General features: G+C 42.1%; 1 protein-coding gene across 1 annotated transcript in view; it reads right to left on the bottom strand.

Annotated features, from left to right (window-relative positions):
• Window positions 1-12609, bottom strand: part of LOC120065619 (receptor-type tyrosine-protein phosphatase gamma-like) — a 133331-nt gene that overhangs the window by 99719 nt on the left and 21003 nt on the right. The window contains exon 3 of the mRNA XM_039016675.1: window positions 2187-2335. Within this exon, the coding sequence (XP_038872603.1) occupies window positions 2187-2335 (149 nt within the window). The remainder of the gene's footprint in view (window positions 1-2186; window positions 2336-12609) is intronic.

Consider the following 12609-nt stretch of genomic DNA (forward strand, 5'->3'; position numbering starts at 1 on the left):
CTTCCTTAAGAGGCCTGAGCTTACATGCCTTTTATGCCCAGCTTATCTCTCATTCCATTGGATAGAGTGCTACTTAAAGGACCAATAACAAAAGCCGAGACTAGAAAGTGCCCAAACGCAAGCATGCACACACACACAGAGGCTATGTGAGAGCTGTTGGCTTCACATAGGGAAAAAAGAGAAGGGATAAGAAGCGGAAGTGGAAGAAAGCGGCTCACCACAGATGTGTATAATCAGCTACAAGTACTACTATTTATCATTAGTCAATGTCAATGGGGTTGTTTCTCTCTGTTGCAGGTGGAGTGTGTTTCCCCTTGCCATTGAGGGCCCTGTCTAAGGGCTCTCTCTCTCTCTCTCTCTCTCTCTCTCTCTCTCTCTCGCTCTCTCTCTGGAAAAATCACTAGGGGATTAGTATTACTGTAATGTTCTAAATGGCCAGTGACATTGAAGAAAATACTGGGCTGTACATAATGAGGATCAAAATGGATCATTTAAAATGGGCTAAGTATAAAAGGGCACATTACTACGATCATAAAAAAAAGTAATCAAAGCTTGAGCCTTTGTCCATCAAACGCTACAACCACAGTGGGGAAAACCAGAGTGACTGAATTCAGGTCAGCTGAAGAGGGAGAAGCAGATATTTAGCGCTAACCAATTTAACGAGACCCACATTTTAAAGTAATGTCTCTGCAAAGGGTGTAGGGTGTAGGGTATTGCCCAGACTAAACCTTGTCATTGGCAATTTCCATTCATGAAGAAATCTTTTGCTACATCTACACATGATTGAGAGAGACCCGGTGCGCCTCGGTGTGTTGAGTACACATTTGGCTACCAAGCCACTGTCTACCTGTGAATTAATATCCATTGTAGTGACTTGAGAGAAAAAAACTGTCACTTCTAATCTTCTGCCTTCAAAACAATTCAACAAAACCAACACTGGCTGTCATGAAAATGTATATTATCACTGCTGTTTTCCTGGCAAAAGAAAAGCAGAGCACTCTCCTGTAATACAGGTCAGCACAGCACCTGTGACATACAAAGGTAATGTACCATTAGCTGGAAACATATAATGACTAGCACAGCAAAGCATGATGGCAACGGGGTGCCCACGCACACACAATTACACACAGGAACACACACAGGCATGCACGGACGGACGAAGCATGCACATACCCACACTCTGCCCTGCCACTGACATCTTTAATTACCTCTTAGACACAATCACTCTCCTTAACCGTGTGTTAATTATGCACTTTTTCCACAGTACATTCTTCTTCCCTCAACCTTAGCTCTGTATCCTCTCTCTCTCTCTCTCTCTACAGATAAGGACATGAGCAGGGGGAGTTGGAAGCACTCATTTGCATTCACCACAGTAACACTCTCACAGAACTGAGTCACACGCCTATTGGACTAGGACATTCTATTCTGCATCAGGACGGACATCAACAGAGTGGACTACACCGCAAATCATACATATTGAATCATTCAAGAACCCATCAGTATAACAGAAGAGGGACTTTGGCTTTTCATCGATCAGTTTTGCAATGCGTGGAACATGAAAATGTAAATGCAATAAGATGCAGCATGAATTTCCAAGGCTTTCTATGAATTTCTAGGCATGTTACACAGTGCATCAACTTTATTGGAGGAATAAAACATTTAAAAAATGACAACATAAAATTGAAATAATTTCAAACTGCCAATACCAGCCAAATCCACCAAATGTCAAATGATATTCATCTGTTGGCTAAGGACAGCAGAGGCTGCTAAAGTTCCGATGAAACCAAACAGAAGAAAGAGTGACATTTTGCCATCCAAGGGACACGACACACTTGGCCGCCGGGTTGAGGGATCACTTGCGATTTTTTACTGGATCTTAAAGCTGTCTCTAAGCTGCTCCACATTATGTCCTGTCAGATCAATACGGGACCACCCTCTACTCTATCCCATCTTGACAGGAGGCTGTCTCCTACCCCCACTGGTCCTCATTCATACACTGGGGTTTTCTAGAATCCTCGCCTCCACTTTATTCATCCTGATGTTCCCATTCCCTCTCCTTTCTCCCACATTTCCTATCCATTTTGTTTACCACGTCGTATAATCCCCTCTATCTCCCCAGACCACCCCCCACACTTCCCCAACCAACCTCCCATACCCAGATGTGGGGGCAGACCCCTCCCTCTCACCTCCACTGGGAACCTCCTGCCGTTGATGCTGTGTTCAGAGCCATCTGATCCATTGCTCTGGCCCCAGTGGAACTCCACCTTCTCAGCCTTAAAACGCCCCGGCAGGCCTGCACCACGCACAAAGTAGTCATCCTTCAGCATGATGGCCACTGAGAGAGAAAGAGAGAGAGAGTCACCATATTATCACACTTCATAATGTTCACACACTGAAGGAACATAATGAAAAATTACTTACGAATTAGCTAAACTTATCATGAATTATTGCAAATTGTATAAACAAGACAGAACAAACACCAGTCAGATTCACACCAACTACTTTTTCTGAGCTTTTGCATTCACCACATTTTGTGTGGTTATTCTTAGATACTGTATAGAGGGAATTGTTGATATGTTCTTTAATGTTTATTCTAGATCACATTTTCTTTGGAAATATGAGCTAAAAATGCAGTTTAGTATTTTACAGATAGAAAGATTTAAAAAAAATATATCCAAAAATCTTCTCTATACAAGTCTCGTCCTGGAGTGTCTTAACAAAATGAAACCAAAATATTTCGGCTGACTTCATCCAGTGACTAGAAAAATAGAATTGCAGTATATGCAAATAGGCACATATTTAATGAGATATTGCCTCATTGCATATTTTTATACAATATTTCAGAAAAGTTGTAATACAAAAAGGCCTTATATTGGTGTCTATATTCAACTGGTAAAAGGTCATTGTGATATGAATCAGGGGGGAAAAAGACCCAATTAAGGTGTGATGCCTCACCTTAAAGAAGAACAGACAGCATTTTAGCAACATTAAATCTTTTAAAAATCTGTTCATATACACCCCCAAGAAGAATATGACAAGCGAGCACATAGATATGGTCACTTTCACGTTTTCATAAATTCTTAGAATGTTTGGGAATTACGTATACCAAGGCATTTGTGAGCATTCTATAGCAATATAGAGTGGGAAACGTCCGTGCGTTCGGACATTTAATAGACACTGCAGTAAATAAAATCTAATAAAAACATCTGTCTCATCCAGGACCAGAGTCTACACAGACCGGAGCACCATAACCAATCAGAGCTAGAGTAGGCCTTTATACAAACAAGTCATTTGCCACACAGGCATGCCATCATTCACTTTGAACTGGACTGTGTGTTTACAGGCAGTTGCACCAGCACAACATTAGATCATGAGAACGCATTCACCAAAATTCACAAAATACACCTGAATGGATATCTGCAAATATGTCAATACCACGGGAGAGCTTGCAAACTATTACGGACTACAAAGGGAAACCCAGCCGTGAGCTGCCCAGTGACTAAGGCCTACCAGACGAGCTAAATGCCTTTTATGCTCGCTTCGAGGCAAGCAACATTGAAGCATGCATGAGAGCACCAGCTGTTCCGGACGACTGTGTGATCATGCTCTCCGTAGCCGATGTGAGCAAGACCTTTAACTTCTTTCAGCTAGGGGGCATTTTTATGTTTGGAAAAATAACGTTCCCAAGGTAAACGGACTATTTCTCAGGTCCAGATGCTAGAATATGCATATAATTGACAGATTAGGATAGAAAACACTCTAAAGTTTCCAAAACTGTCAAAATATTGTCTGTGAGTATAACAGAACTGATTTTGCAGGGGAAAACCTGAGGAAATCCAACCCGGAAGTGCCTTTTATTTGGAAAAATCTCTGTTCCGTTGCCTGCCCCTCCTCCATTTAAAGGGGTATCAACCATATTATTTTTCCAATGGTTTCCTCAGGCTGTGACCAGGCTTTAGACATAGTTTCAAGCTTTTATTTAGAAAAATTAGCAAGATTTTTCAAAACGCGTCAGGTGTCCTTTGATTAGTTCCTGCGCGCGAGAGATGTAGCTAGACATTTTCTTTCTCTGTAGTATTGAATAGGTTACCGTCCGGTTTAAATATTATCGATTATGTATGTTAAAAACAACCTGAGGATTGATTATAAAAAACATTTGACATGTTTCTATGAACATTACGGATACTTTCAGGACCGGAACGAGCCTGTGGTTTTCTGAACATAACGCGCAAACCAAATGGCGGTTTTTGGTTATAAAACTAATCTTTATCGAACAAAAATAACATTTATTGTGTAACTGGGAGTCTCGTGAGTGCAAACATCCAAAGATTATCAAAGGTAAGCGATTAATTTTATTGCTTTTCTGACTTTCGTGACCAAGCTAATTTGAGGCCAGCTGTTCTTACTGTTTTGTCTAGTGATTGATAAACTCACAAATGCTTGGATTGCTTTCGCTGTAAAGCATATTTTAAAAATCTGACACGATTGGTGGATTAACAACAAGCTAAGCTGTGTTTTGGTATATTTCACTTGTGATTTCATGATTATAAATATATATATATATTTTTTTTAATTTGGCGCTCTGCAATTCAGCGGTTGTTTACGAAAATGATCCCGCTAAAGGGATCCGTGCGGCAAGAAGTTAAACAGGTCAACATTCACAAGGACGCGGGGCCAGACGGATTACCAGGACATGTTCTCAGAGCATGCGCGGACCAACTGGCAAGTGTCTTCACTGACATTCTTAACCTCTCCCTGACCAAGTCTGTAATACCTACATGTTTTCAAGCAGACCACCACAGTCCCTGTGCCCAAGAAAGCGAAGTTAACCTGCCTAAATGACTACCGCCCCATAGCACTCACGTTGGTAGCCATGAAGTGCTTTGAAAGGCTGATCATGGCTCACATCAACACCATCATCCCGGAAATCCTAGACCCACTCCAATTTGCATACCGCCCCAACAGATCCACAGATGACGCAATCTCGATCGCACTCCACAATACACTTTGCCACCTGGACAAAAGGAACACCTATGTGAGAATGCTGTTCATTGACTACAGCTCAGGATTCAACACCATAGTGCCCTTCAAGCTCATCACCAAGCTAAGAACCCTGGGACTAAACACCTCCCTCTGCAACTGGATCCTGGATGGGCTGCACCCAGGTGGTAACGGTAGGCAACAACACATCTGCCACGCTGATCCTCAGGGGTGCGTGCTTAGTCCCCTCCTGTACTCCCTGTTCACCCACAAATGCATGGCCAAACACGACTCCAACACTGTCATTAAATTTGCTGATGAAACAACAGTGTTAGGCCTGATCACCAACAACAATGAGACAGCTTATAGGAAGGAGGTCAGAGACCTGGCAGTGTGGTGCCAGGACAACAACCTCTCCCTCAACATGATCAAGACAAAGGAGCTGATCGTGGACTACAGGAATAGGAGGGCCGAACAGTCCCCCATTAACGTCGACGGGGCTGTAGTGGAGCGGGTCGAGAGTTTCAAGTTCTTTTGTGTCCACATCACCAACAAACTATCATGGTCCAAACACACCAAGACAGTCGTGAAGAGGGCACGACAACACTTTTTCCCACTCAGGGGACTGAAAACATTTGGCATGGGTCCCCAGATCCTCAAAAAGTTATACAGCTGCACCATCGAGAGCATCCTGACCGGTTGCATCACTGCCTGGTATGGCAACTGCTCGGCATCTGACCGTGAGGTGATACAGAGGGTAGTGCGTACGGCCCAGTACATCACTGGGGCCAAACTTCCTGCCATTCAGGACCTCTATACTAGGCGGTGTCAGAGGAAGGCCCAAAAAATTGTCAAAGAATCCAGTTACACAAGTCATAGACTGTTTTCTCTAGTACCGCACGGCAAGCGGTACTGGAGTGCCAAGTTTAGGTTCCAAAAGACTCCTTAACAGCTTCTACCCTCAAGCCATAAGACAGCTGAACAATTATTCATTTAACCCCCGCTTTGTTTTACACTGCTGCTACTCACTGTTTATTATCTATGTATACTGTAGTCACTTTATGTACAAATTACCTCGACTAACCTGTACCCTTGCACATTCACTCGGTACCGGTACCCCTGTATATAGCCTCGTTATTGTTATTTTATTGTGTTATTTTTTATTTTACTTTATACCTTAGTTTATTTAGAAAATATTTTCTTACCTCTATTTCTTGAACTGCGTTGTTGGTTTAAGGGCTTGTAAATAAGCATTTCACGGTTGTTGTATTCGGAAAATGTGACAAAAACTATTTGAGTTCATTTGAGTCCTCTTGCATTTTGGAACTTTGCAGCGCTATTAATCAAACAATCATGAAAAGGTAGGCTCTCTCTCCCTCAGTTATGCACATCAACAACAACATGATCAACAACTAATGCTAGCCATAGCAAAACGAGCTAGAATCTAACCAAGGAAGATAAAATAAACCCTATCAAATTTTTCCAGATAGTTGTAAAAAAATGAATTTAATCCATTTTAGAATAAGGTGTAAAGTATCACAAATTTGGTTCAGTCTGCTTTCCAACATACACTGGGAGACAAATTCACCTTTCAGCAGGACAATAACCAAAAACACAAGGCCAAATGTACACTAAAGTTGCTTACCAAGACGACATTGAATGTTACTGAATGGCCAAGTTACAGTTTGACTTACAGTATCAGTCAAAAGTTTGGACACACCTACTCATTCAAGGGTTTTTCTTTATTTTTACTATTTTCTACATTGTAGAATAATAGTGAAGTCATCAAAACTATGAAATAACACATATGGAATCATATAATAACCAAAAAAGTGTTAAACAAATCAAAATATACTTTACATTTGAGATTCTTCAAAGTAGCCACCCTTTGCCTTGATGACAGCTTTGCACACTCTTGGCATTCTCTCAACCAGCTTCATGAGAAAGTCACCTGGAATGCATTTCAATTAACAGGTGTGCCTGGTTAAAAGTTAATTTGTGGAATTTCTTTCCTTCTCTATGCGATTTAGACAATCAGTTGTGTTGTGAAAAGGTAGGGGTGGTATACAGAAGATAGCCCTATTTGGTAAAAGACCAAGTTCCTATTATCGGAAAGATATCTAAAATAGGCAAAGAAAAATGACAGTCCATCATTACTTTAAGACATGAAGGTCAGTCTTTAAGATGAAGGTCAGTCAATCCCAAAAAATGTCAAGAACTTTGAAAGTTTCTTCAAGTGCAGTCGCAAAAAACACCAAGAGCTACTGGCTCTCATGAGGACCACCACAGGAAAAGAAGACCCAGAGTTACCACTGCTGCAGAGGATAAGTTCATTAGAGTTACCAGCCTCAGAAATTGCAGCCCACATAAATGCTTCACAGAGTTCAAGTAACAAACACATGTCAACATCAACTGTTCAGAGGAGACTGCGTGAATCAGGCCTTCATGATCGAACTGCTGCAAAGAAACCACTACTAAAGGACACCAATGAGAAAAAGAGACTTGCTTGGGCCAAGATACACAAGCAATGGACATTAGACCAGTGGAAATCTGTCCTTTGGTCTGATGAGTCCAAATTTGAGATTTTTGTGTCTTTGTGAGACGCAGAGTAGGTGAACGGATGATCTCCGCATGTGTGGCTCCCACCGTGAAGCATGGATTAGGAGGTGTGATGGTGTGGGGGTGCATTGCTGGTGATTTAAAGGCACACTAAACCAGCATGGTTACCACAGCATTCTGCAGCAATATGCCATCCCATCTGGTTTGCGCTTAGTGGGACTATCATTTGTTTTTCAACAGGACAATGACTCAACACACCTCCAGGCTGTGTAAGGGCTATTTGACCAGGAAGGAGCGTGATGGAATGCTGCATCAGATGACCTGGCCGCCACAATCAAGACTTGAAAATGGCTGTCTAGCAATGACCAACAATCAACTTGACAGATCTTGAATAATTTTTTTAAGAATAATGTGCAAATATTGTGCAATCCAGGTGTGCAACGTTCTTAGAGACTTACCCCAAAAGACACAGCTGTAATCGCTGCCAATGCGTCTATAAAGTATTGACTCAGGGGTGTGAATAGTTATGTAAATTAGAAATGTCTATATTGAATTTTCAATACATTTGTAAACATTTCTAAAAACATGTTTTCACATTGTCATTATGGGGTATTGTATGTAGATGGGTGAGATTTTTTTTTATTTAATCAATTTTGAATTTAGGCTGTAACACAACAAAATGTGAATGCTTTCTGAAGGCACTGTATCTTCTCAGCCACTTCTAATTGTCTCTGCAAGTCCATTGTTATTTCATCATCCTCTTGTTGAAATAAAGTGGGAATTGACAGAGGGGTACATTTTTGGGATTCACAAATTTGTCTGAATAGACTCATATTTAATTCACCAATATGACCGTAAATAAATGCTCCCATTGTCAAACCGATGTCTTACTGTCATTGCATTTCAGAATCGTTTTTACTCCTCCTTTCACAGGAGATTTCTGTCCCATTTCGAAGAAGCACTCAAGTGGCCTGTTTGTCATCTTAACATCTTCAGCAAAGTCTGAAACTTGAGACATGTCAAACTAAATACACTAGGCCTTTCAAATACATTGACTTAGTTTGACATTTCTCAGGTCGGATACTCTGCCAAAGTCTTTGACCCTTGAACAATTGGCTGGTCTATCACAGTTTATTTCCTCTCCTTGTGTAGTTTGTTTCCTCTGGGAGATATTGGAGATTTTAAGAGATGTGTTGCCTGGTGCTTTTACAAGGTTGTTGGCACTCCCACTGAAATTCTACCAGTCTGCATCCAGGATGCTAAGGTTACACTAAGTAGTAAGGCCTCCTGTGGGAGCCTGGCCTTCTTGGCATACCTCATAATACCACTGAGACTACAAATGGCAGCCAAATAAAAGCTGAGGGATTAACAATGCATAGTGTGCTTAAGGTGTTGCTTAGCATCTATTGCATGGGACTCAAAGCAGAGAAAGGTGATGTGGAGGGAGACTACCACTGTGGCTAAGCTAAATACACTTCACTGTATTGCTGCTACGTTTAGTCTCATTTTATGGTTACGGTTTATGCTCACAGGCTAGCGGAAGGGATGGCATGGCAGTTTCCATTAGCGCTCAGAGCAAGGCAGGGATAAAAAACACATTTCTTGCTCTCTATTTTCATAATTTGTTTTTGCCTTTTGTTGATTCAGCGTCCTAATCCAGCATGCAAGGGGAAGGCAGGTCCTGGGAGTTTCATTAGCGATGGGAGCCAGTGTTTGGGAACGCTAACAGGCGAGCAGGAATTAGATGCTAAGCCAGCGAGACCTTGGACCGCAGTGTGTGAAAACAGGGGGCTGATATGGATATAAAGCCTTGATCAATGCAAATATTTCTTCAAGACTTGAAGACTCCAAGTCCTCATGAATTTCTTAAAAGGTTTATTTGATACGATTCTGGGAAAGTATTCTCCCTTCATCCTTCCAGCCGCCCTCCTCTCCCTCTCAAAAACCCTGATACTATTCTTCTGGCCGTGAGACATATAATGACTTCCTGCTTCAAGGTGAAAGGATTAGAGTTCAGCCGAGGCTACAGTTTTCACAGAAGCATGAGGACTTTGAGAAGAAGCTGATTGAAGCATCCATTATTCAGAGATGCTTACCCCTTCCTTCCTGGTTTACTACACTGTTCATCAGCCACCCCCTTCAGGTGATTACTTCACAGATGCTCAGCTGTCATTTATAAATAGTGGAGAATGTACTGTATAAATAATGCATGGCACAACAAGAGGACATTTGTCTTGTTAGGCATGCATTATGGAGTAAGCAGAGATAAGAAGCTGTGCGCTATTTCGTTCCGCAGCTGTTGTTTGTGTTAGCACTTTATTTGACTCAGTGGGCTGCGCCACTGCTACGCTAACGTGCTGTACTAACCTGTACTACACTGGTGCTCCCCCACCATGCCTGCAGAGCAGACAGCTCAGGGGTGGCCCTCATCCTTTAACACACCGTGGCCTTGGGAAGAGACGTCTGTGGCCATCAGAGTCTCGGAAAAACACCACGTGATCAGGGACAGACATTTCTCATGCTGAATGAGTTGAGGAGTCTCTCTCTCGCTCTCTCTTTCTCTGAGTCTTCTCTCTAACACTGAGTGACGACAGGGATGCTAATAAACTGCTGAGAAGACGTACAGTACCCCATCAGATGAACCTGACTCTCTTTCATCTAAACAACAAGCCTTTCACCCCCCCCCCCCCCCCCCCCCCACACTACACTACACTGAGGAATGTGTATGGGCCATTCACTCACTCACTGCCTACTAGAGAGGGAGCAGAAAATAACACCAGTGTTAGCCTTGATAGAAATATGGCAAGCTTTATGGGCTATAAGATCTTCATTATATGATAGAACAGTTTAAGGGGAACACAATAGATCATTCACAGAGAGTGGGATTACATGTTATACAAGGTGTACGTATGTGCCCACCATTTTAAAAGCAGATACAGGGGTCCATTAAGGTTCACCATTTGGGAGAGATGGACCAGGGACAACACCAGTTCATACATGACACATCGTGTCCAGAGAGATTCATAAAATAAAAAATCTGGCAATACAGAAATCACACTGGGACATTTGTTTCCCCAGGTCTGCAGAGAGACCCTGTAATAGGACATCTGGGCTTGTTGTGACTGCTGTCAATACTGACGCCAGCCACCTGTGGCCCTCGCTCCCACAAGCATTTCAACTAAATTTGTAGGCAGAAAGAGAGGACGATCCATCTTTGTGACAGATAGAAATTGTGAAAAATACCTGTCTTAGACAGGGAACATCCATGAGATGCTATAAGAGGCTGAATGCAGATGTCCAAAAACAGCTTTTTCAGGTTTTCCTCTGTACCAATGATAGATTCACTAATAGGGAGACATCACCTAAATGCGCAAATCCACTCCTACCACAAATATTGTATTGGACTGCTCAACATGTTTTTAAACTATCAGAATGTATATATAAAGTGTGATTTTAAAGGAGATACGCCTATTTTTCTCCCATGTTGTGGAAGCTTGGCGAATTACACAGGCTATTTTAAAACAATTCTCCCCCTTCCCTCCCCTACCCCCTTTCTCAACAAGCCTAGAGTCACTCCCCCTTTGCACGGTCTCTCCCTTTCGTTCTAAAACGTGTGGATAGACATAGCTATTTAAGGCTATTTGTTTACATAGACATAGCTAGCCAGCCATTTCATACGGCTACAGCAACAGCAGCAGTCCACTAGCTAACAACTGGACACACAGAATGTTGGGTGATAAGGTGAAATATAACGTTAAACCATATCGCAACGTATGACGTTAAACCATATCGCAACGTTGTACTTTCAAGTTGTCAACTTTCTGTGATGTGTTCTGTCGGTTCCCTTGCTAACGTTTGATAAAACACAGCTAGTTTGACATTATTGCAGCTGTAGCTAGTTGCAATAGTTTCAACCTGTAACGAGTGAGCTGAGAGTCGGGAAGCAAGTTCAGTGAATGAGGTTTTAATAAATAAAAGAAACAATGACCACGAAACACAAACAACGCACCGACATGAAAACAGAGCCAATAAAACCTGAGGAAAGAACCAAGCGGAGTGACAGATATAGGGAAGATAATCAAGGAGGTGATGGAGTCCAGGTGAGTCATGAGGCGCAGATGCACGAGACGATGGTGACAGGTGTGCGGGATAATCAGAAGCCTGATGACCTAAAGGCCGGAGAGGGAGTATACGTGACTCAACCTTGTCAAATTGTTTTGTAATAGCCAATGCATGTAAGAAAGTATCTCACATAGCAGGACATCTAACGTGATTCAATGTATGCGCAGGTTGTGTTGGACAATGTTGATGGCAGTCAGACTAGCAGGGCAAGAGGCAGGGGTAGAGGAAGAGCCATGGGCAGAGGATGGACAGGCAGAGGCAGGGGTAGAGGAAGAGCCATGGGCAGAGGATGGACAGGCAGAGGCAGGGGTAGAGGAAGAGTCATGGGCAGAGGATGGACAGGCAGAGGCAGGGGTAGAGGAAGAGCCATGGGCAGAGGATGGACAGGCAGAGGCAGGGGTAGAGGAAGAGCCATGGGCAGAGGATGGACAGGCAGAGGAGGCTTTTTGATCTCCTCAGTGAAAGAATGGCTGACACACAGGTTTGTATTATGTTAAAAAAATGCATATATATTTAACAAAAATATATATTTTTTCTTGAATAATTAACGTATGAACATACTACATTCAATGGAAACATGATCTAGTTTGTTAAATTTGCACTATAAATTTGTTTTTGAATTGGCTTTGAATTAATCGTAAACCATGACCATACATATGAGAAATACCTTTAGTGGAGTGTGGATAGAAATATCGCATTCAGCTTTACTGATAATATGCTACAGTGGGAAGAAAAAGTATGTGAACCCTTTAGAATCACCTGGATTTCTGCATAAACTGGTCATAAAAAGAATTCTGATCTTCATCCAAGTCACAACAATAGAGGAACACAGTCTGCTTAAAATAACACACAATTATAATTTTTCATGTCTTTATTGAACACACCATGTAAACAATCACAGTGCAGGTTGGAAAAAGTATGTGAACCCTTGGATTTAATAACTGGTTG

This window comes from Salvelinus namaycush, chromosome 20 (assembly GCF_016432855.1).
Source record: "Salvelinus namaycush isolate Seneca chromosome 20, SaNama_1.0, whole genome shotgun sequence".
Classification (NCBI taxonomy): domain Eukaryota; kingdom Metazoa; phylum Chordata; class Actinopteri; order Salmoniformes; family Salmonidae; genus Salvelinus; species Salvelinus namaycush.